At 40.6% G+C, this 22609-nt stretch overlaps 1 protein-coding gene across 2 annotated transcripts in view; it reads right to left on the reverse strand.

Moving 5' to 3' along the window:
• Positions 1-5934: 5934 nt before the first annotated feature.
• The window catches only part of LOC126282071 (F-box/LRR-repeat protein 17-like), an 81397-nt gene continuing 64722 nt past the window's right edge, over positions 5935-22609 (reverse strand). The window contains exons 7-8 of one of the 2 annotated variants that reach the window (XM_049981516.1): positions 12191-12415; positions 5935-6385 (exon numbers count right to left, since the gene is read on the reverse strand). In XM_049981516.1, the coding sequence (XP_049837473.1) occupies positions 6247-6385; positions 12191-12415 (364 nt within the window). In that variant the 3' untranslated portion in view covers positions 5935-6246. The remainder of the gene's footprint in view (positions 6386-12190; positions 12416-22609) is intronic. The other variant, XM_049981517.1, reaches the window with a different exon arrangement.

Raw genomic sequence — 22609 nt, forward strand, 5'->3', positions numbered from 1 at the left:
TTCCCGATGAAGGCATCCGCCTGAGTAGTCTCCGCCTGGAGATCCGAATGTGGGACCCTTTCACATCTGGAATATTTTACCCAAGAGGATGCAGTCATCATTTAAGCATACCGTAGAGCTGCATGCCATTGGGAAATATTAGCCACATCAGACAATCATAAAGACTCTTGCCCCTGCAACTACTGGGAAAGCTGCTACCCCTCTTCAGGTACCACACATCTGTCTGGTCTCTCAACAGAAATCCCTCCATTGCGGTTGTACCTATGGTACAGCTATCTGTATTGCTGAGGCACGAAAGCCACCCCACTGACAGGGAGGTCCATGGTTCACTACGGAGATAGAAGAGAGTGGGGTGCTCCCTCTCCTTAATTTTTAAGTTTACTGAAAGCCATATGGTAAACTTGGCCATAGAGTATATAGAAAGGCCACAAGCTTTGACAGGTACCTGCATGCCTCCTCCCACCATCACAATATGCAGAAGAAATCTAACCTGCACCCTTTAACCAAGAGTGCCCACAGGATAAACAATGAAGAACGTTTAACAGCTGAACTCCAAACCCTCAGGTAGATTTTTTGGAGTCGATGGATTGACACTGCTTGATAAAACTATGGTGGCAAAGCATGAAGGCAATAATGAAGTCTGGAAGGAAGCCTGAAACATCACACTATCGCCACATGTTCAAGGGGCCACTGAACATGTGGCCAAAATTTTCTCCTGAGCAGGTATCTAGCCGATTTTCGGAAGCAGCAACAGAACAGATGATGTTCTTGGCTCAACAAAAGATTCAGTTGACAATCTACAATGCTGCTGGAGTTTACGAAACCAGGTGTGAGTGCAAACTCGTGATGTAGGCAAGATGGGGCAACCCATCAGCATACAGATATCTGAACATGAAAGATATACCTGTTTAAGACAACACAAGAAGTCAGTGGTGGCAGATTACCAGGATGAGTGTGGCAAACAAATATAAGTTTGAGACGCCCACGTATTGATGAAACTGCGTCTTACCTCGAGGAGGAAGATTAGAGGGGTGACAGAAATAGCCAGGCAACTCCCCCAACAAGAACAGTTCTGACTTCCGGCATGTTGGCTACCAGCAGTCACAGCACTATGGAACAACAGTGTACACGAAACATCACACACAGGTGTGCAGGAGACCACAATGCTGCATGTACACAAGAGTACTGATACATCTCAGCTGGCAGTAGGCAGCAAGTAAACAGCTCTACGTCATAACTGCTGCCCATTTTCCATTCACCTACTTCTACCAGTGGCAAGCAATAAAGCAAACACAAATCAGGAATGTCCTTGCCAACAAATGAAAAGAAATAATGAAAACACCAATGAAGGTGCCTAATACCCCTCCTCCTCAAACTCAACTGCCTATCAAAGTTTCACAACAGTATCTTCTGCCAGTATACAGTGTGGTCAGAAAATGTCTGAAATGCTTGTAGGGATGTTGCAGGGCAGGTTGTACTGAGATATGAATGTTACAAAAAAAAATTCGATACGTTGCGCCGTTTCTGAGTTATTTAGCATTGAAGTTAGCCAATCAGATCGTCGCACGTGTAAATTCAAGTTTCAGCTAACGAGAAAAACCACTCGTTGGGCAACACCGCCCCTGGCAGGCCTCTTGAATGCGAGCGCATGACACCCCGATTGGCTAAATTCTATGCTAAATAATTCGGAAATGGAGCAACGTATCGAATTTCTTTCTTAACATTTATGTCTCAGTACAACCTGCCCTGTAACATCACTACAAGCATTTCACACATTTTCTGACCACACTGTATAAGAATCAAACTTTTTCTAGTTCAGCAGTTAGGGGAGGAGGGGGGGGGGGGGTAGATCCTCAGAAAGGCCACTTGCAGTAGTGCCTGAAATGTCAGAAGCTTTACACATTGACAACACGGTGATAGACACACAAGAATTTCACTGACTGTGACAATGGCCACATACATTAATAAGATAAAATAAATATTGTAATACACACAAAATATAAGATCACTAAATACATCTGGAGACTCACATGACGGGAAAGGGAGAATGGAGTGGGGATGGGGGAGGTAGATAGATATTCCAGGCCCTTCTGTTGTCAACAAACAATTCTGCTTTTTCCCCTAAAGAAGCTGAACACTTTTTTCTGCAAAGATTGGCCTATACTAGCAGTACATGCAGCTTTTCCAGTATACTCGCTATTGATTTATCTGGTGTTGTGTCTTTCAAGAAATGGCAATTTGTAACAGACCTTTACAATAAGTTTGTTTTTTGAACAAATTTGTGCCTGTAAGATTACAGAAAGAGGGGGAGAAAACTTTGTCATCCCACTGCTAAATATACACAGTGCTCTTCACAGTTTTTCCAATTACTGCCTTGATGGCAATATTCACACTTCACAAAAAAATGTTAAATTCCAGTGTTCATCTGAGAACATCACTTCACTGTCAGTTCTGCATTTTTAGCAGCCAGTTTCTTGTGTAATACCAAGGTCATGGCAGTAAATGTAAAAATAAATACAATACTAGAATACTTCTTATAATAGGATCCTTGTGCCTTGAGGCATTTTGACAAAACTCTTTTGTTTATAAGTTTTTAAATTTGTTTAAAATGTTGCCGACTTTCAAAGTACACCAATTTTCCTCACCGAGAACAAACCACAATACTTGACAAGTACAATCAGTCCCTATGATTTTTTTTAAACCAGTACAGGAAACTCAGTGGAATAAAACGTTGGATGACAATGTTTTTGAGAACTCTGTGCACTTGTGGTGCTGACAACATATGTTTGAAAGAAACAAAAACTGTAGTTGTTTTGGGAAATCATGGTTGCCACTTGTTAGTAGCTTCTGTTCATTAATTCAGCTAAGACATATTCTTCAGACAGAATGTTGAGAATTACTGAATGTCCGTTATTATGTGAAAATATTTTACACTTTCACTGGTGGCCATTGTGGAAACTGTCACAGGGAAATGACTACATTAAAAATACTTTATTAATATTTCTCCTGATCTGTAATATGTAAGCACTGACCAAAAAAAAAAAAATGCAGTCCACTAATAAAATTTAACACCATAAGTAAGACATCACTGATGACTTTCCTAGAAAGCCAAATGTCAAATATTTTGGTCTGTCTATTAACACAGTCTCCTCAAAAATGTACCGAAGATCGAACAACTATGATGAGTTGATGCTGAAGAGATGTTGTCTGCAGTGATCACTGCACCTTACAAGTTAGGTCTCTAAACCCAGGTTACAAAAGGTAACAAATGGGCAGTGGAAACATAGAGGAAATTGTACAATTTATGTGACACAAACAATGCAAACCTCCAGTCCACGTTGTGCTGAAAACCTTCAGTGTAAAACTAATTTAGAGAAAAAACCACTATGTTCAGTCCATGCAACAAATAGTCATATACTGATATCACTTGTAACACAAGAAGAGGAGTCAATAAACCAGGGCAGAATACTCCATATTTGTAACTGTACACATTAAGGGAAACTTCAACATGTACAAGCATGTTACTGCTACTCAAATAATTAAGTTTTAAACCCAATCTAACCTCATTTCTTCTGGACAGCTCCTTCTATCCTACCATAAAATTTTCTTTTAAGAACTGGCAGATAGTACACTATTAAAAGAACATAGTTCTTAAGTGTAGTTACATGAATATGGCTAGAAAATGTTTATTACTGTTAACCCTAATCATGTGTGAGTTACATATCCTGTGTACTGACACATTCTACACCATTTTGACTAAAGGGATCATTCAAATTATCTATGGAATATGTAATTAACTACATCTACTTAATAAAAGAAAATTAGAATGTCTTCATTTGGACTTGCTCACGAAACTTTTACAAAGGTATTGCTTTAAGAGAAACTGGTTGGTCCTCTATTGAACAATTCATTCACTGTAAAACTAATAATACACTGGTTTCAGAACAGTTCTTTTTCAGTGCAATAGGACAAACGGGCCTGAACCAGACTGTGTGTCATTTTCAAAAGATAGATGAAAATGGTTTCATATGTACATGTAGGAACTGTGCAGTAGCAGCACTAGTACCCTCACCTCCTGTCACATTTGCCTTAATGCTGCTGCTAAACATTGAAGGTATCAACCAATTGCAGAGGTGTATTTCCTTATATTCTTCTGGTTTCCACACTGCTCTCCATTGCGCAACTTTGCTTTTGTGAGTGACGGCACCTCACTGACGCCTTCTACCACACTTTTCCTTCACTTCTAAGAAGAAAACTCAAGAACTCAATGTTAGGAATAAATGCCTGATGACTATAGCAAAAAAAAAGTTAGATTCAGTGTTACCAATTCTCCAAAACAAAATAATCTGACTGTATATAAAAAAAGCCAGAATAAAACTAAAATAAGACAAGGTGTATTACTGTGCAGTTTTATTTTTTCAATAATTATGCTGTGTAAGTTTTTAACCCTTTCGTGGGCTGCAAGTATAATACTTTTTGAGATACTCCTCCTGAGGGGCTGACAGCAACCAAGATTGTCACTTACTGTCAGCTGCTGTGATTAAACCAGCTGTTGAAGACTTTGCACACCAGCTGCGAGAGGCACTGGATTTTAATTCATTCTCTGTGTAAAGTATGACAATGTCAGTTATACACAGTTCTTGTCAACTATTTTCTAGTGCTAAGTGGCCTCAAGTCTTATCAATTATCTATTCTGTGTTTATTTTCTAAATAAATATTTGTTTGTTCCTAGCACACCAGAGTTCAAATGTCGTACAATTGCCAGTCTGTCTTGGTATTCACAATTATAGTTGTTCGGATGGCCAATACAGATTTTATTGACAAATGCCTGTTGGCCTGAGTTATAAGTAAATTCCGGTTGAGAGTTGAAAATTTTATTGAAGACAATGGCTCCCACTTGGATGACAGTTTTTGTAAGTGACCATATACATAACAGCAAACATTAACTTCTGACGCTAAATAAATAATTTTTTCCTTTTCTTAAATATTAACATACTACTGCTTATTTGAAAATGATCCATTTGCTATTGGTTACCATGTAGCAGATGAATTTTATTATTTGACCAGCAAAATAACTGACACTGGCACAAGCAAAGAGAGTATAAAACACAAACTAGTAACAGCAAGAAAAACTTTCCTGAGAAATGAAAAATGTATTAATAGTCTGACTATAGTTAACAGTTTCAAGGGGATGTAGGACACACATGTTATACTGTTATGAAGAGGAAATCAGGGACAGACTAGGTTGGAGAGCTGTGTAAAACCAGTCTTCTGGGGAATGACTACAATGGTAACTGGAGTAAGAAGGCAAAATACAGTTGTCACAGAAAGTCCAAACTGGCAATGGAGGCTGGTAAGAGATTGGAAATTTTTATCTCAATGGGTGATATTCTGGAAATCTGAAGTAACACTGATTGCAGTTCATCATGATAAGGAGGGCAAAATTATGAGAGATGGAGAAATACATCACCTTCAGGCATTTAAAAAATAAATAAATAAAATAAAAATCGAGCACTCTTGCAGGAATCTTTTCTGGAAAGTACAGGATTTTACAATTTAGGAAAAATCATAGTTTAGATTGCATGACGGGACTCTGGAGACTGTTAATCCATTGAGGTCCTTCACTCACAGCCTAGGAGCCCAAACCTTTATCCTCTACCAAATCGTACTACAAACATACACCTCTTTTTAGGGTTAAATTCAAATATATTTTCTTTGTTGCTTTGAATAATGGCACCTCAAAACCAAATGCTTAAGGAAGAAAACAATTATTTATCTCTTAAATAATAAAAAATTGCAAGTTTCCTTCTAGAGTGATCAACACATCATTTACTGAATGTAGTCAGACATCACTACATAATCAACAACTTGAATCTAGAATTATGTAGGGAAATTTTTCAGCCACACAGTATTAAAAATATTGGGTGCCATTCATAACCCTCCAAAAACTAATTTTTATTTGTGTCAGTAGAATTTCCAATAACACACAGTCACTCAAGTCATTGATAAGTAAATACAATAATTTAAAACAAAACTGAGGCACTTGACACATCTGCAGTAACTAAAACCGTCACTGTTGTTATACTGTCTTTCGTTCCCCTTTCCTGTTCTTTATTTCAGGCATCCAATACACTGCCGAAGCTGAAAACAAAGGTCTTTGGAACACCAGTGCAGTTTCCAGCAGTGTGCCAGTCCCACAGCTACCCAGCTCCATGCACTGAGTGTGCACATACTCTGGAAATGGTGTCACTCGTAGTCACCCTCTTCGTAACTCTCATCTGTGATGAGTGCCCCAAGGGTGCCCTTCACCCTCAGGTCTGGCATCTGGGCACTGATTCTGTCCAGCACGTCTTGGTCTCCATCACAGTAGTCTATCTCCAGCTCTCTGTACAAGACAAGAGACATGATAATTATCAAGGGCTGTCAGAGTTAATTTTTATTCTGTATAATATGAATACAGTCATTCGAAGCTTCCACTGGTTAAAGGAGACAAGTCAGATTACGAGTTCCACAAAAATTTTATTTGTGCTGTATATAACATGAGGCAGGGGAGCTCTTATTATTGAGGAACATGTGCTGTATCAAATGTGAGAGCTATCAAAGAAGTCTTCATTAGGCTATAAACAAAATACTGGAATTGTTAAAGCACATTTACTAAACCCATCTGAAACAGCACCTTACTTCTCTACATAATCACCATCTCTTAACGAACTGACAGATTCTCTCTGCATGAAATTGAGCTAGTTAAGATTACAATCGACCTGTTACAGCTTCTCCAAGTTATTCATTCTAGCTCAGTCTCTTTTCTAAGTTCGAGAAGAGCTAAGTCTGACTGTAGGGAGCATGTTCCCCAGTGTCCCGTTTGAACTGATGCAACAATTCTCACATTTTTCAGGCAGAATACAGTCAAGAACTGTTATCCTAAACTGAGTCACCAGTACTTGAGAGACCACTGCACTAATTTTGAATGGTTATTCTCGCATCTCCTGATGACTGACTGCAGACGTTAGAATTAAGTGTCATACTTTTTATAAAATCCATGAACAAGATTCCTTTGATTTCTCAAAAGACTGTATCCATAATCTCTCCAACTGACAGTTTAGTGAGCTTTTTTGGCTGTGCCCCTAGGCAATATGACCACACATGACAGTCTGCCATTTTGTCACCACGTTGATGATGGCTATTCATCTCTCACCATTGGCCGCTCCTTTGTTTTGTAAAACTTCTCCTTTTGCATTTTAATGATAAAGAGAGTCCAGAGAAGCTGTCATGTGTTGACTTCTGTTGTTCTTAGACAGAGTTTTTGACTTCAAGGACCACAGAACTTCTGGTAACCTACTTGCATCACCTGCAAAACACTTCTGGCAATCTGTGGAAGTTGCCTAACAGTCAACATATCAGGAAATCCCAATCCACATGATTTTCTTTGATGAAATTTGCTACTCACCACATAATGGAGATGCTCAGCCACAGATAGACACAACAACAAAAAATGACTGTCACAATATAATTGGCCAACAAGGCCTTTGTAGAAAACACACACACAGACACACACACACACACACACACACACACACACACACACACACACACACACACACACTCTGTGGCCTTTGGCAGCTGAAGCCACACTGTGAGCAATGGCAGCAGTGCATGATGGGAGTGGCAACTGGGTGACTAGGTGAGGGTAAGGAGGAGGCTAGGGCGGGGAGGGGGAGGGACAGGAGGGTAGAGATGGGGGCAGTGAATTGCTGTTGAGGAGTGCACAACGATGAGGTGGAGAGAGGGTAGGGTAGCTAGGTGCAGTTGGGAGGTTAGACAGTGGGCAAGGGAGAAGTGGGGGGAGGGGGGGGTACATAGTGGAAAAGGGGAGAAGTAAAAAGACTGGATGTGTTGGTGGGATGAGAGCAGTATAGTTCTAGAATGGGAACAGGGAATGGTGAGAAAAATAATGGCTAATGAAGGTTGAAGCCAGGAGGGTTATGGGAACCAAAAATATCTACTGCAGGGAGAGTTCCCACCTGCACAATTCATAAAAACTGGTGTTGGTGAGAAGGATCCATATGGCACAGGCTGTGAAGCAGTCACTGAAATGAAGGCTGCCGTGTTGGCCAGCGAGCTCAGCAATAGGGTGGTCCCCTCGTTTCTTGGACACATTTTGTCGGTGGCCATTCATGCTTACAGACAGCTTGTTGGTTGTCATGCCCAGTCACAGCACAGTGGCTGTAGCTTAGACTGTAGATTACATGACTGGTTTCACATGTAGCCGTGCCTTTGATGGGATAGGTGATGTTTGTGACTGGACTGGAGTAGGTGGTGGTGGGAGGATGTATGGGACACATCTTGCATCTAGATCTATCATAGGGATACGAGCCATGAGGTAAGGGGTTGGGAGCAGGGGTTGTGTAAGGATGGACAAGTATATTGTGTAGGTTATGGGGATGGCAGAATAGCACTGTGAAAGGAATGGGAAGGATAGTGGGCAGTACATTTCTCATTTCAGGGCACGATGAGAGGTAGTCAAAACACTGGCAGAGTGTGTAACTCAGTTGCTCCAGGCCTGGGTGGTACTGGGTTACAAGGGAAACTCTTTTCTGTGGTCAGACGATGAGACTGGGGGGCTGTGGGAGACTGGAAACATAAGGCGTGGAAAATTTGTTTTTGTACAAGGTATATTTTGAGAGGAACTACTCGTCACTGCAGATGTGATGACCACGGATGGCTAGGCTGTATGGAAGGGATGGAAAGGGTGGCAGCTGTCAAAGTGGAAGTATTGCATGTGGTTTGTAGGTTTCATGTGGACAAAGGTACTGATGTAGCCATCTTTGAGGTGGAAGTCAACATCTAGGAAGGTGGTTTGTTGCATTGAGTAGGACCAGGTGAAGCAAATGGGGGAGAAGCTGTTGAGGTTCTGGAGGAAAGTGGATAGGGTATCCTCACTTCGATCCAGATTGCAAATATGTCATTAATGAATCTGAACCAGGTGAGGGGTTTAGGATTCTGGGTGTTTAGGAAGGATTCCTCTAGATGGCCCATGAATACGTTGGCATAGGAAGGTGCCATGTGGGTGCCCATAGCCGTACCCTGGATTTGTTTGTAGGTAATGCCTTCAAAGGAGAAGTAATTGTGGGTGAGGCTATAGTTGGTCATGGCAACTAGAAAGGAGGTTGTTGGTTTGGAGTCCATCAGGCATTGGGAAAGTTAGTGTTCAAGAGTGGTAAGGCCATGGGCATTAGGAATGTTAGTGTAAAGGGAGGTGGCACCAATAGTGACGAGCCGGGCACCGTGTAGTAAAGGGACAGGAACTGTGGAGAGTCGGTGGAGGAAGTGGCTGGTATCTTTTATCAGGTTCCGGGTAATAAGTTGAATGTGTTGGTCTTTCGAGCAGAGATTCTCTCAGTGGAGGCACGGAGGAAATGAGCATATGGAGTCAGTGGCCGGGAGTTCCCAAGCGGGAAGTTTGGCTGCCAAGTGCAAGTCTTATTGAGTGCGATGCCACATTGGGCGACTTGCGCATCGACAATGGGGATGAAATGATGATGGGAACAGTGCAGCACCCAGTCCCTGAGGGGAGAAAATCTCCCACCCCAGTTGGGAATCGAACCCGGGCCCCCTTGTGTGGCATTCCAACACACTGACTATTTACCGTATTTACTCGAATCTAAGCTGTCCTTTCTTTTTGGTTTTGTAATCCAAAAACCGCCTGTGGCTTAGAATCAAGTGCAAAGTAAGCGGAAGTTCTGAAAAATGTTGGTAGGTGCCACCACAACTAACTTCTGCTGTCGAATATATGTAGAACTACACAGGCATGCCTTGCAGGCACAAAGATAAATACTGGTGCCAAAACCTCTGCATCAGTAAATAAATTTAAAAAAAGGTGGAAGATGAGCAGCATTTCAATGTACTACAAAAATCTGACTGGCAAGACTGTTCGGGATGTTTGTCAATATGGCCAACTCTACGTTCTGAATTTCTTCCTACCTGTGAGAAGAGATGGTTGCTAATAGGAACTTTTATGAATTGTGAATCACATGCAGTATTCTCTTCACCATAAGAATAATATGAATATAAACATTTTGCCACGTATTCTTTCGTGTTTGCTGCTATCTCATTTAAATCCTGTGTGCCTAATAAACTACAAAATTTGAGTGAGACAACAGCAAATGCGGAAGAATATACATATCATGTCATGCTTATATTCATGTTACTCTTATGACTAATAGTCATACAGTCAGAAATGAAACACGGCAACTGATTAGATTTTTAAATCTAAGATGACTCTAATTTCTGTGCAGAGTGTAATGTACTAAGAAGACGACTGCAAAGATTTTCAAATGGAGAAAATTTTTCGATAAACTCTCATTCAGAACATCTTCTATCATACGCAGTCTATTATTTGTTTCTTGTTGATCATTATCAAAGAAAGCAGCAGTGTAAGTAACAACAAATAGCAGTCTCTTGCCATTGTTTCACTAATGAGATGATTCCTCTCCTTTAATTGTAAGCAGCGGTAGTGTGCACAAAAGCAAGCCATGCCGCGAGCGGCGACAGGCCATAGACACTAATTATCAGAATGCGACAAACAATGCATGACACAGTACAGAAATGCATTTTCAGACATAAACTCCTATAACAAAGAGAATGGCACTTATCAGATCAAAGAAAAATAAGCAATCAATTCAAACCAGACAAAGCACGTGAAAAAGGAAGCATACCCGTATAAATACGGACAGAGTGCCTGATGCACAGCAATGGCTACCTGGTAAAGCTTAACTGCTAAGCTTACGACTCAAACCAAACTACTGTAGCTGTATGTTCATCCATTCGACCTAAATTGTGTCTCATGTTACAATGGACTAACTTTGTTTCGATTTGGAGGTGCAGTATAGAACTTTACTCTCCCGTTGCATTTCGAGTCTCAAAGTTCAGGTGCGGCTTAGGTTCGGGAAAATTTTTTTCCTTGATTCTGAGTCTTGTTTTTCAGGTGCGCCTTAGATTCGAGTGCGGCTTTGATTCGAGTATATATGGTAGTTATGGGAGCGGACTGGGGACACAGTAATCAGCCACAATGGGGTGTCCTGATTGGTTGGGTTTATGGACTTTAGGAAGCATGTAGAAGGGAGGAGTGCAGGGAGTGGTGGGGATATGCAGAGAGGTTGACTCTAGGGAGAGGTTCTGTGGTTCTGTGATGGGTCTAAGGATTTGTGTAGAGACTGGAAATCCTGCTGGATTTCTCGAATGGGGTGACTGTGGCAAGGTTTGTAGATGGATGTATCTGAAAGCTGGCGGAGTCCTTCTGCCAAGTAATCCTTGCGGTTCAAAACAACAGTGGTGGTGACTTTGTCCGCAGGTATGATCATAAGGTTGGGATCAGTTTTTAGATGGTGCACTGTGGTCCTTTCTGTAGATGTAAGGTTAGTTTGCTTGTTGATGGATTTGGGGAATTATGGTGAGGCAAGAAATTGTGGAAAGTTAACAGGGGGTGATTTAGGGGCAGTGGGAGTGGATCACAATTGGATGGAGGAGTGAACTGAGTCAGACAGAGTTCAACATTGGTCTTTGGTTAAGTCTGATTGATAGTAGGGTTGGTGGCAAGAAAATGTTTCCACTGTAGAGACTGGGAGAAGGAGAGAAGGCCTTTAACAAGTCCTGCACGACTGAATCTTGGATTTTCCATTGTTCATGTTGCGTGTTATTTTTTCATGAATATTTGGTGATTACAAGCGGAGAGCCCCTTTCTAAATCACTGACTGAAGACACCAATAGCCTGGAATACCTTCACGCTTCACATTTGGTCAGTATACAACACAAATTTCACATGTCTCAACAGATTTTTGCCACCAAAAACCGACAACAGTATTACAGAGTGAATTTCACATCTGGCAACATTTTCAGCTCTGTTGCTCATACCGAATTACTAACTTTGAGGAATGGTACACAATGATGTATTGTGTGAGTCAGTGTTTACCCAGCAATTCACATTACATAAAAGGCAGATGTTACTTTCTGGACAGCCCTCGCACAAGCCACATTGACAGCTTATTCAATTTGCACCCCTCCCCCCTCCCCCCCTCTCTCTCTCTCTCTCTCTCTCTCTCTCTCTCTCTCACACACACACACACACACACACACACACACAAAACCAACACCTATTGCCTAGACAAATGCACTAGTATGAATCTAGTGTTACCTGAGGTTCACCAGTCTGCCAGGAAACTTGTCAAATGGTATGGCCCAGCAAATACACTCACTGAGGAAAAGTCTGCGGAGCTCCGACATTTCAAGGATGCAGTTTACACTGGGTTTTAACTTATAAAATTTAACGTCACTGAATTCCAAAGCATGCAATGCTGGCAGCTTAGCTATGTATGACATTGCTTTTCCACCAAGACATCGACAATAAGTAATTTTCAGTCTGAAACATAGCAAAATTGTCTTTCTGTAATTTTGATAAGAGTAAATATTTGAGCAGACTTGTTTTTCAGTTAGATCTATTAAGATTTTATGGATAATGTAATAGTAAGCTGTTGTCAATAGTTCAGGTCATCGAAAATCAAATAACAGGGTAAAAACAGCAATGTTTTACCTATTTATAATTCATCCTTAAGCATTTAAAAGGATTCAGATTCATCATTTTGTGTGCACACACACATGTGCATTGTGAAAAGGATACAGTAAGACACAGAGTGGTTATAATTAATCTTTCACTACTTGAACCAGTGATTCAAATGTTCGATTTAACTGGTGATTTGTAAATTGCTCATTGGAGTGGCCAACAGTGAACTGTGGCACAAATTGCTGAAGAAGTTATGTTGCTGTGGCTGAGAATGCTGGAAGAGGTGTGCAATCTTCAAGGAGTGCACAAGCAGTGTGACGACAGCTGAACATTCCATGGTCCACCATTTGAAAAGTGCTGTGAACAATTGTGAAATGGTATCTGCACAAACTTCTGGGCTGTTGTGGATGCAGATGGTCATCACACTGTGCAAAGTTTGTAACATGGAACCCAAACAATTAAAAAATATTACCCTCTCATGAAGAAATTAAGATGTTTCTTTCAATGGTTTATTCAATATTTCTCTTACGCGTGTCCTTAATAAATGTTTCCACAAAGTTTCGTCATCCTATGATCAGTCATTTTTTCATAGGGTCCTCTCAAGTAGTGAAAGTTTAATTATACATATCCTGTACATACACAAGTTATGTACTACTGTTATCAATACAGATACAACAGTCTATAATCTGGAGCAGTTTTAAACATCACATGATACTACTTGTCAAATATACAATACATGACACATTCATTACCTCCTCACATACATGAACAATATGAATGAAACAGCATTAGTACTCAAGATCAGATTCCACTATCGGTTTCCATACTGGGGAAGGCTGTGACATTTAACAAGCAGAACTATGGTGCCATGACTCTTTAAAGAGCTTACAGATTGTATCTCATTTGCTTCTTGTAATCAACCACTAAACGGTACCAAAAGATAACTCCAAGATAAGGCCTATAGGCATCATGTTAAGCCACTGAAGCCACATTTTCTGACATTTTACCATGACAAACACATTCTGGAGAGATCTTTCATGTGGTGTATGTTAGCTCTGCAGTGTACTTCATGTTTTTCATGTTTTTAGTTCTGAATATGAAATATTTAATGTTTTCTGTGGATGTTCAATCCATGGCCTTTACGAGATTGTGTGATGAAACAGTTATGTTACTTGTCATCAAGGATTCTGTGCTGTGTGTGGCTGACAGAAGCAAACTGAGCAGCCTCCATGTTGATTTAAGCATTTTTGAAGCAAACATACTGTATCTGTAGGGGTTTTAATTAATACTTACCATATTTACTCAAATCTAAGCCACACTTTTTTCTGGGTTTTGTAATCCAAAAGACTGCCTGCGGCTTAGAATCGAGGGCAAAGTAAGCGGAAGTTCTGAAAAAAGTTAGTAGGTGCCGTCACAACTAACTTCTGCCATCAAATATATGTAGCATCCTTTGCAGGCACAAAGATAAAAACTGGCGCCAAAACCTCTGTGTCAGTAAATAAATGTAGAAAAATGTAGAATACAAGCCTTTTTCTCCACCCCAAGTTTCGACCAGTGCATTTTTCATACATTATCCAAAGAAGTAGATAGAAATTCCATATTGTTCATCTTCGAATGCAGCAGCCTTTCAATTATTCATAGCAACAAAAATAAATTTCTTAACGCAAAAATACCAACAATGCATAAGGCTTTACGATTGTTGCACGAGTTGATATGCTGGGGCTCATTAAGATTTCACATAGCGCACCTATTGCTTCGAGGAATTTTGTGAAGTGCTTGTTCATGTTAGTGAACCATAATGAAATGCTTTCATTATAGTGCCAAATCCAAGAGGGGAGTTATTTCTTTTGTGGAACAAAGTTCTAATCGTGCTGTAGGTCTGCGATATGGGATTGATGAGAGCAACATCAGGCAATGGCGACTGCAGAGAGACAAATTATTTGAATGTTCAAGTAGCAGCAAAGCATTTAGTGGGCCAAAGTGTGGCCGCTATCATGCACCAGAAGAGATTTAAAATTAATTTCTTAAGGAACAGCATCAGAAATTCCTGCCTGTGAATGCTGAAATTTTAAAAATTAAGGCACCTGAAATTACTAGAGAGCAAAAAATCAAAAATTTTATGGGTGGTTGCAGCTGGATTGATCTGTTTATGAAGTGCTGGGGTTTTTCACTTTGGAGGTGAATTTCAGTTGCACAGAAGATGCCAAAAAATTATGAAGAAAAACTTGTGGAATTTCAGCGCTTCATAATAAGCGGCGCACATAAAAGCAATACCTTCTTGGTCAGATAGGACCAAACTCCCATATATTTTAACATGCCGTCAAATTATACGGTTGATGCCAAAGGAAAGAAAGACATAAGTGTTCTTACATCAGGGGGTGAAAAACAGCCGATGTCTGTTATGCTTGCTTGCACAGCAGATGGACATAAATTACACCCATTCATAGTTTTCAAGTGAAAGACTTTACTGAAATCAGAAATGTTTCCAAAAAGTGTAATTGTATGAGCAAACGGAACTGGGTGGTTTTTGGAGGACATGGTGTTGGAATGGATTAGTGTCACACACTAGTGTGTGGAATCGTCATCCTGGCGCAATGCTTGGTTTACACAGTCTGTTGGTATTAGATGCCTATACAGGCCATACAACACCTGCAGTAAAACGAAAATTAGAGGAAAGCAAAACAGACTTGGCAGTAATTCCAGGTGGGATGACATTAATTCTGCAACCACTTGATGTCTGAATAAACCATTTAAGGACAAGCTTAAATGCATGTACACAGACTGGCTATCGAAAAGTTACAGAAGAACTGACACCAACATGATGTGTAAAACACGCAAGTTGGTCGCAAGTGTGCCAATGGATTTATGATGTGTGGATGTGTGTTTCAAATCAGACTGTGAAACAAGCATTTAAAAAATGTTTGATATCCAATGCACTAGATAGTACAGAAGACGATGCTCTGTATGAAGAAATGAGCAACAAAGTATTGAGTGACAGAGATTCAGAATCATGACTGATATTTTAAACATTTTGTATAAGATGTATTACAAACCTAATAAAATTTTGTATTAAATTTCAGTGTTTAATTTCTAAGTTATTTTCATTCTTATTTTATAAGTGTTGCTACTCTGCATTGCACTGGATAGAAAAGCGTGGAGAGCTGCATCAAACCAGTCTACGGACTGAAGACAACAACAACACACTCTGAATTAGAAGTCATCACTAAAAATCTATTACGAAAATCCGACTGGCAAGACTGTTTGGGATGTATGTCAATACAGCCACCTCTATGTTCTGAATTTTTCCCTACCTGTGACAAGAGATGGTTGCTAATAGCAACTTTTATGAATCGTGAATTACAAGCAGTTTTCTCTTCACCATAAGAATAATACGAATGTAAACATTATGCCACGTATTCTTTTGTGTATGCTGCTACTCATTTAAATCCTGTCTGCCTAATAAACTATGAAACCTGAGTGAGACAACAGCAAACGCAGAAGAAAATACATATCATGTCATGTTTATATTCATATTGTTCTTATGCTGAATAGTGATACAGTCAGAAACGAAGCAAGGCAACTGACTAGATTTTTGGATCTAAGATGACTAATTTCTGTGCAAAATGTAATGAACTAAAGAGGCGTCTGCAAAGATTTTCAAACAGAGAAAAATTTACACTCAACTCTCATTCAGAATATCTTCTATCATATGCAGTCTATTATTTGTTTCTTGTTGATCACTATCAAAGAAAGCAGCCATGTAAGTAACAACAAATAGCAGTCTCTTGCCATTGTTTCACTAATGAGATGATTCCTCTCCTTTAATTGTAAGCAGCAGTAGCGTGCACAAAGCAAGTCATGCTGTGAGCGGCGACAGGCCGTAAACACTCATTATCAGAATGTGACAAACAATGCATGATACAGTACAGTAATACATTTTCAGCTTAGAGTGACGTAAACACCTATAACAAAGAAAATGGCACATATCTGATCAAAGCAAAATAAGCAATCAATTCAAACCAAACAAAGCACGTGAAAAAGGAAGCTTACCCATATAAATAAGGATGGAGTGCATGATGCATAGCAATGGCTAACTGGTAAAGCTTAACTGCTAAGCTTACGACTCGAACCAAACTACTGTAGCTGTATCTTCATCCATTCGACCTAAATTGTGTCTCATGTTACAATGGACTAACTTTGTTTCGATTTGGAGGTGCGGTCTAGAACTTTTCTCTCTCCTTAAACTTAGAGTCTCAAATTTCAGGTGTGGCTTAGATTCGGGAAAATTTTTTTTTCTCTGATTTTCAGTCTCATTTTTCAGGTGCGCTTTAGATTTGAGTGCAGCTTAGATTCGAGTAAATATGGTATGTATTGCAAATATATGCAGTTTAAGTGATACACTACATTAAAGATCTCTGCAAAAGGCATCTTTTTAATACCTTTTTTTGTTGTGCTGAAGTATCAGGAAGTGTGACATGACCAAACATGCCATTGTATATTGATCTTGCACAGATATGAACTGTTTTTTGTTCTCAACTGATGTTTAGACTGGGTATGGGTACTCCAAGTTTCTTCAGTTTCCATAAGACCACGTTTCAAGTTTTTGCCTAATAAATTGTACACTGCATTCATACGGTGCTAGTTTCAGACTCACAATATGCTGTAGTTACTCATAATAAAATAAAATCCACAAGAACTCAAAAATAATACATTCACAAAAAGAAACTTTCTAGCAACACATTTCATCCCTCAAATGCCACCAGGAAGTGAGGAAATTGTAAGTAACTACAAGTGATGAACATGTTTTGCATGCCTATTTTTTCTAATTACTTGTGGAAATCTCACTAGATGGTGCCACCTATCTTACCATATTCTAGTGAACTCTAGCGAGCCATTTTACAAACTTCGCGTGCCTTTCCAGCAATGAAACTAAAAGCCAATGTCAGGAACAAAAACCTGTTTTCAGTGTAATGAAAACATTAATACTGAATGTAGGTTAATGACCCATCAAAGCATAATACAAATGTACAGAGCCAGAGCTTCAATAACAAAGGTTCAGCCACTCTGTCTGTTCCCTTTTGTCATAAGCAGCAGTATTTACAATGATGGTATGAGAGCCTTAGGCAGGATGAAAAGAGCCTTCATGATGCCTGTAAGAACTGTACTACATAGGACTTATGTAACACCTTTACGGCTTGGCTGCTACCAGTTTGAAAAATGTCACTTGATGTCAACAATTCCAAAAAACATTTAACGTCATTATTTACACCCATGTGGTAAATATACAAAATGTGTCCCGGTGATTTAAATTCTGTAATTTGTTATTGAGAAATATATTTTAATACATCCTCTGGAGCATTTTATTGCAAGCCGCCATCATATATTGACGACATAAGGCTATTTGGAGCCGTCGAGGGCATTCCGAGGTAGGAAATCGGAGACACAATGCAGAGAGCAGGAAAAAGTGGTAGCATTTAAGTTGCTGGTGATAAACAGTAACACTAGAGCTGTGCAAATTTCAGATGCTCTGTACAGCTGTCCCACGGGAGAAGTTTCACTACAGAGAATTAACTGGTAAGTCCATCCACCACCTAGATGGTGTCATAAGGCATCACTGTAGAAGACGGTCACGAAAAGGCACATCTTAACAAAGTCAGCAAGCTCAATACTTGTTCCTGAGAACTGCAATGTCAGAGGATTTACAGAGATTAGAGTGTTACTACAACAGTCTCCACCCGCAGAAGAGTGACGGGCGGGGCTGAGTAATGTAAAACACTGATGTTGCTGGCCATTGTAGGAGTGGCAGTGACATTTAGTTTTCAGCTGAATACTGTTTGTACCAAACTGGAGTTTCTTAATGTAAAATCCAGAAGGATCCCTACCTACCGAGTAGGGGTACGCGAGGAACCTAAATGTGGTTGGTCAGAGGCACCCTGGAGGTGTAGAATGACCTGACAGATTGGGCAAAGCTTGTTAAGTGCAGGTGAATTTGTGGGTCAATTATAGGAAGGGAGAAATGGTGCACCACCACAATTCTTTAAAAACCCTTATTTTTGTATTCAGAAGTAGTTCACAGTCTGGGTTTAACGTCTGTTGACATCGAGGTCATTAGAGACAAAGCACAAGCTCAGACTGTGTCAAGGATGGGGAAGGAAATCGGTCGCGCCCTTTTGAGGGAACTATTCCGGCATTAGCCTGAAGCAATTTAGGGAAATCATGGCAAACTTAAATCTGGCTGGCTGGATGTGGGTTTGAAACATCATCCTCCTAAATGCAAGTCCAGTGTGCTAACCACTGTGCCACCACACTTGGTGTGGCTCTACGCAGATCCCAAAAGTTAAATCTGTGGTCCATTGCTTTTGCCACTGTATATCAACAATATTTCATTTATGGTCTATCTGGGGTGATAAAAAAGTAATGGGAATTTTCACTTTCCTTAAATAATCTTTATTTATTCATCAACTTCAACTTTGTCCTCTTCTATGAAATTCCCCCTCAGTTACAGTATGGTTGCGGCAGCAGTTTCGCCAATCTTTGAAGCACTTCTGAAACTCTTTTCATTATGATCTTCAGCTCCTTCAGTGATTCTGTTTCTATCTCACCAATGGTGATTTATTAAGATGGATAGGATGTGTGACTGCTGTGTACGGACACAGGAGGAGCTGGCCACTGTTCGCGAACAGCTGAATGTGCTGATGGCCGCAGTTAGCCATCTTCAGGCTGCTGTCTTAAAGTGTAGTGGCTGTGGGGAGTCTCGTGCGTCACATGCTTCACCCATGGTCTCTGCTGCCGAGACATCTTCGCGGGTACTGGGCGCGGGGAGTGGCGGGTTCAACGGCGTTTGCTTCGCACGAGGCAGAGGGTCAATGTGGAGGCTGGCCATGTAGCATCGCTCGCTCTGCCTGTGAGTGGACATGTGGCCGCTCCTTCAGCAAGGTCTGAGCAGGCACACAGGGGGGAGGGGTTTATTAGTGATTGGGAGCTCCAATGTTAGGCGGGTGAGGGAGCCCCTTAGGGAAATAGCAGAAAGGTCAGGGAAGAAGGCCAGTGTTCCCTCTGTCTGCTCGCCGGGGGGACTCATCCGAGATGTGGAGGAGGCCCTGTCAGTGGCGATAGAGTGCACTGGGTGCACCCGACTGCAAATTGCTGCTCAGGTCGGCACCAATGACTCCTGCTGTCTGGTTTCAGAGGTCAGCCTCAGTTCATACAAGCAGTTAGCGGAGTTGGTGAAGGCGGAAAGCCTCACACTCACGGGGTGGAATCTCAGCTAACTATTTGTAGTGTCCTCTGGTTTGGAGCCAAGTGGAAGGCTTAAACCAGAGGCTCAGACGATTCTGCAGAGATCTAGAGTGCAAATTTCTCGACCTCTGCTATCGGGTGAAGAAATGTAGGGTCCCCCTGAATAGGTCAGGTGTGCACTACATGCAGGAAGTAGCTACAAGGGTAGTGCAGTATGTGTGGAGTGCACATGTGGGTTTTTTAGATTAGACAATTCCCTTCCTGGGCTCGACAAGACGCCTCCTGAGATGCGACAAGGTAGCAGTAGGCAAATGCAACAGGGAATAACAATATTTATGTGCTAATAATAAACTGCAGGTGTGTCTATAGAAAGGTCCCAGAACTGCTCTCATTAGTAAACAGTCACAATGCCCACATAGTACTAGGGATGGAAAGTCGGCTGAAACCAGATGTAAACAGTAATGAAATTCTAAACTCAGATTGGAATATATACCGCAGAGACAGGCTGGACAGTGAAGGGGGACACATTTTTAAAGTGATAAGAAGTGCTATAGTATTGAAGAAAATTGATGGAGATCTGAAATGTGAAGTAATTTGGGTGAAGGTACGGTTAAAGAAGGCTCATACACGCTAATTGGATGTCTCTATAGGTCCCCTGGCTCAGCAGCTGTTTTGGCAGAACACCTGAAGGATAATATTTTGAGTAGATTTCCCCACCATGATATAGTTCTGGGTGGAAATTTTAATTTACCAGATATAGACTGGGAGACTCAAATGTTTATAATGGGTGGCAGGGACAAAGAATCCAGTGAAATTTTTTAGGTGTACTATCTGAAAACTACCTTGAGCAGTTAAACAGAGAACCAACTCATGGTGATAACATATTAGACCTTCTGGTGACAAAAAGACCCGAACTATATGAAACAGTTAACACAGAACAGGGAATCACTGATCATAAAGCAGTTACAGCATTGGTGATTTCAGCCATAAATAGAAATATTATAACAGGTAGGAAGATTTTTCTGTTTAGAAAAAGTGACAAAAAGCAGATTTCAGAGTTCTTGATGGCTTAACACAAAAGTTTTATCTCAAGTACAGAGAGTGTTGAGGATCAATGGACAAAGTTCAAGACCATCGTACAATATGCATTAGATGAATATGTGCCAAGCATGATTGCAAGAGATGGAAAAGAGCCACCATGGTACAACAACCGAGTTAGAAAACTGCTATGGAAGCAAAGGAAACTTCACAGCAAACATAAACATAGCCAAAGCCTTGCATACAAACAAAAGTTACAAGAAGCGAAATATAGTGTGAGGAGGGCTATGTGAGAGGCGTTCAACGAATTCGAAAGTAAGGTTCTATGTACTGGCTTGGCAGAAAATCCTAAGAAATTTTGGTCTTATGTCAAAGCGGTAGGTAGATGAAAACAAAATGTGCAGACAACCTGTGACCAAAATGGTACTGAAACAGAGGATGACAGACTAAAGGCTGAAATACTAAATGTCTTTTTCCAAAGGTGTTTCACAGAGGTAGACTGCACTGTAGTTTCTTCTCGCTCAGATGACAGGATGGTAGATATCGAAATAGATGACAGAGGGATAGAAAAACAATAAAGTCACTCAAAAGAGGAAAGGCCACTGGACCTGATGGGATACCAGTTCGATTTTACACAGAGTACCAGAAGGAACTTGCCCCCCTTCTTGCAGCGGTGCACCGTAGGTCTCTAGAAGAGCGTAGCATTCCAAAAGATTGTAAAAGAGTACAGGTCATCCCCATTTTCAAGAAGGGACGTCAAACAGATGTGCAGAACTATAGACCTATATCTCTAACGTCAATCAGTTGTAGAAATTTGGAACACGTGTTATGTTCGAGTATAATGACTTTTCTGGAGACTAAAAAATCTACACTGTAGGAATCAGCGTGGGTTTCAAAAAGACAATCGTGTGAAACCCAGCTCGCACTACTCGTCCACGAGACTCAGAGGGCCACAGACACGAGTTCCCAGGTAGATGATTTGTTTCTTGACTTCTGCAAGGCATTTGATACAGTTCCCAACAGTCGTTTAATGAACAAAGTAAGAACATATGGACTATCAGACCAATTGTGTGATTAGATTGATAAGTTCCTAGATAACAGAATGCAGCATGTCATTCTCAATGGAGAGAAGTCTTCCGAAGTAAGAGTGATTTCAGTTGTGCTGCAGGGGAGTGTTGCAGGGCCGTTGCTATTCACAATATATATAAATGACCTAGTGGATAACATCAGAAGTTCACTGAGGCTTTTTGCAGATGATGCTGTAGTATATCGAGAGGTTGTAACAATGGAAAATTGTACTGAAATGCAGGAGGATCTGCAACGAATTGATGCATGGTGCAGCGAATGGCAATTGAATCTCAATGTAGACAAGCATAATGTGCTGCAAATACATAGGAAGAAAGATCCCTTATCATTTAGCTACAATATAGCAGGTCAGTACCTGGAAGCAGTTAATTCCATAAATTATCTGGGATTACACATTAGGAGCAATTTAAAATGGAATGACCATATAAAATTAATTGTCGGTAAAGTAGATGTTAGACTGAGATTCATTGGGAGAATCCTAAGGAAATGCAGTCCGAAAACAAAGGAAGTAGGTTACAGTACACTTGTTCACCCACTGCTTTGAATACTGCTCGCCGGTGTGGGATCTGTATCAGATAGGGTTGATAGAAGAGATAGAGAAGATCCAACGGAGAGCAGCACGCTTCGTTACAGGATTATTTAGTAATTGCAAAAGCATTATGGAGATGATAGATAAACTCCAGTGGGACT

Source organism: Schistocerca gregaria, chromosome 7, assembly GCF_023897955.1.
Source record: "Schistocerca gregaria isolate iqSchGreg1 chromosome 7, iqSchGreg1.2, whole genome shotgun sequence".
NCBI lineage: Eukaryota > Metazoa > Arthropoda > Insecta > Orthoptera > Acrididae > Schistocerca > Schistocerca gregaria.